Source organism: Cyprinodon variegatus, unplaced genomic scaffold, assembly GCF_000732505.1.
Source record: "Cyprinodon variegatus isolate N-32 unplaced genomic scaffold, C_variegatus-1.0 Scaffold771, whole genome shotgun sequence".
Taxonomy (NCBI): domain Eukaryota; kingdom Metazoa; phylum Chordata; class Actinopteri; order Cyprinodontiformes; family Cyprinodontidae; genus Cyprinodon; species Cyprinodon variegatus.
The window spans coordinates 163,523-166,949 of NW_015151224.1; the positions used below are offsets into that span (position 1 = coordinate 163,523).

Here is a 3,427-nt window from a genome sequence, read left to right on the forward strand (position 1 = left end):
AGGGCCAGTAACGCATTGGGCGCCTTTTTATGTGCCCGAGGGGTCCCCGGTGATGCTATTTCATTCATGGAAGAGCAGAAGGTGATTAAAACAAGAGAGATAATTTAGTCTCTCAAGTCAGAATTGGGGCTTTTTTGTCATATTATACCAAATTAAAATTTTCAAATCAGTTAACTTTTTTAACATTTTTTCAGTGACCCTAATCTTTTTCCGTACTATAGCGTGCCTGTCTGAAAGATTAAACCCAGGGTATTTAATTTAAACCACGCCCCTCCTCCCTACGTAACGACTGCGTCATGACGCAGCGTCAGTTGTTGACAGGGTGAAGGGGGGGTGTCCGCTGGTGTCGACCTCCGACCGCTCTGAATGTTCTCTCGGCTCTGTCCTGTCACTGGGGCCGCTCTCTAAGGCACATGGTGTTAGTGGACCGTTCAGTAACCGAACATATGCTGCCATGATTGCTTTGTGTCGCCTGGTTCACAGAGGGCTGCTGAGCAGCCGGCCGTCGTGCCGTCTTTTCGCCGGACAGGTGGATGCGTCTCTCCCGGTCCGGACAGCCAGCTCATCCAGGTATCCCCGCTAGCTTCCAGGCTAACCGGTGTCCTCCAGCAGCACAGGGGTGCTGGTGTTACTGCGGTGGCTCTGCTGTTTATATTGACTTAAACTGCTCGGTTATTCAACCTATACCGTCTGTCACCTTGTGGTATTTTTAAAGCATTAAATCTACAGTCCCTCTTTTTTTAGCCTTTTACGGTTATATTAGCATATTTAAGCCTAGCCTGGTCATTTATAACGGTTTCCAAGCTAAAGCTAGCTATAAATCGAAATTAGATCAGAATTTCTAAAAAAAAAAAAAAAAAATCTCCTTTATGCTAATGTTCATGTAAACCAAGTTAGCATCCTTGCTACATTACATGGTGTTACATATTCTTTTAAAGGGCACATGTATATTTGTTTATATTTATAATTTATTATATGAAATCTATCAGAAATCATCATGTTCTGAATTTTGTTACTTTATTCGGAAATAAAAATTAAAATAAACGAGGCTTAGATTCATAAACTAGTCACTCCTGCTAAATTTTGCCTCTTTTTATCAGTGTTCTGTGATTTTATATTTTTTGTGTCTCTTTCTTGTGGAAAGAAAATATATCACTGAAGTAACTGATTTGGTTACATATTACATGTAGCTGAATAGTGAAGCATGAACCACTTTAACCCTTTATAGGCACTCAGTGAAATACTTTCAATAATTTAGATCCAAGACAAGACTTTATTACCTTTGTAACACTGAAAAAAATATATCAAATATATTTTGATGGCAATAATTAATGTCAATGTAATAGACTTAGATTTTATTTTGTCATTTTGTATACACAAGTGTTAACAAAAAGAAATTTCATTAAGAACAGCTCTCTAGATTATTTCATTTTTTTAAAGTGCAGCCTTGATAATAACAATAATAACAAGAAATGCAAACTTGCCCGAATATATTAAGTAAATTAACAAAAGACAACACACAAACACTCTGACGGTAAAAGAATAATTTCTTTGGTACAACATAACCTTAGAGGCATTAATGCTGATACTGGCGCTTACATGTTTTTAGTTTATAAACCTATATATAATTGTTAACTAGGCTTATTAACTTTTCAATCAGCTTTTTACCTTTTTTTCTTGCTTTTTTATCTTATTTTAATATACAGTAGGTAATATATATCATTCAAGGGCTCATCTAATTGGTCAAATGCCAAAATAAGGTGTACAGCCATGTAGCAGAATCTTTGCTGAATGTCTGGATATAGATCTTGTGCTTCTAGACCTCACTGACGGATGTGGGGGGGGGGGGGCGACTCCCATTTGTAAGAGGTATGAAAGTGATCAGAAACGTAACTCACCCTATAAAGGGTTAACAGTCCTTCTAAAAAAACACAGCGCACAGTTTCTGGGAAATAATCAGAATTGACCCAGTTATAAGGTCGCATTCTTGGACCTATTTGTTTTTAGTAACAGCAGGGTTCCTTCTAGACACGAACCGGTGGGAGATTCTGACAGTGGAAACGCGTGGAGAGAAAAATACTGGATTTATGCCAAAATAGTTTGATAGATCTCTCACTCTAGCATTTTCAAAGTAGGTTTTGCTTTTATATTATTAAACTGATTAGTAAAATATAACATTTTTAGGATTGAATGCTTAAGTTTGATACATTTTTCATATGAAATACTAATAGTGTCATGACAGGTCAGAGCCTCGTTTTTAATTATTTGATTGATTGTCTTTGTTAATCTCACAGTGGAGAAATGTACTCGTTACATCAGCTCAAATATTCAAATAGAGAAGAAGAAGGTGCCAAAGGAAGAAAAAGGTGCATGGGATATATACAGTATATACATTGCGTCTATATATATATATATATATTTGGGTTTTTTTATAGCAGGATTATTATACAGGGTTATTATTATATTATTGCACAGGGTAATTATTAGTGTTGCACCGATACCAGTATCGGGCCTCCATTCAGCACTTAAATGGTGGTATCGGTGAGTACCAACATATAGGGCACAGATACAATTTTGAGAGCCAAAAGTTTATTCAGCTATTGTCACCCATTCCAGGTAGGCAATAAAAAGTTCTACTGGATTCACTTTGTATTAGTCTTTTTCCTGCTTCACAAAGGTAGGCAGCAGCTTGACAAAGCCATGATGGCAATTATTTTGCATCCAAGTAGTATGCAGTCCTTCATATATACACAAAGTCATCAATTTCAAACAGATGGTATCGGTATCCGCCAATACTGCACAGCCCGGTATTGGTATCAGGGCCAAAAAATGGCATCGCTGCAACCCTAGTATTTACATGGATATTTCTATATATATATAGGTATTGCACTGTGTCAAATATAAAGAAACATGTCATTGCATAGGGTATCAAATAGTAAATCACACATTATACATTGCCCTATTATTGCCATTGTAGTGTCGCATTGTAGAGTGGTGGCAGCAGGGATGAATGACCTGTAGTAGTGCTTGTTTTTACAAACAGCGTTTAAAAGTCTTTTACTAAAAGAGCTGCTCAGCTTCTCTACAGAAGCGGAGGGTGGAAGGTGTTGTCCATGATGGATGTAAGCTTGGATAGCACCCTCCTCTCAGCCACTTCCTCCACTGAGTGCAGCCGGGGACAGAAACAGCCCTTCTCACTAGTTTGTTCAGTGTCTTTCTGTCCCACTCTGCGCCGCCAGGGGACCAGCAGATGACAGCGTAGAGGACGGCTGATATTAGTCTTCTCACTTTATAACACCTTCTGTTGCTGTTGCCTTTCAAGTTAGAGAAGATTATATATATGTTAGGACTAAAACAATTAATCAGATTATTTGTGATTAATCGATTCTTGAAATAATCGTCAACTAATTTAGAAATCAGTTAATCG

The 3,427-nt window shown here is 37.7% G+C and overlaps 1 protein-coding gene across 1 annotated transcript in view; it reads left to right on the top strand.

Annotated features, from left to right (window-relative positions):
- Window positions 1–330: 330 nt before the first annotated feature.
- The window catches only part of abhd11 (abhydrolase domain containing 11), a 13,213-nt gene continuing 10,116 nt past the window's right edge, over window positions 331–3,427 (top strand). Inside the window, exon 1 of the mRNA XM_015396009.1 lies at window positions 331–570. Within this exon, the coding sequence (XP_015251495.1) occupies window positions 455–570 (116 nt within the window). The 5' untranslated portion in view covers window positions 331–454. The remainder of the gene's footprint in view (window positions 571–3,427) is intronic.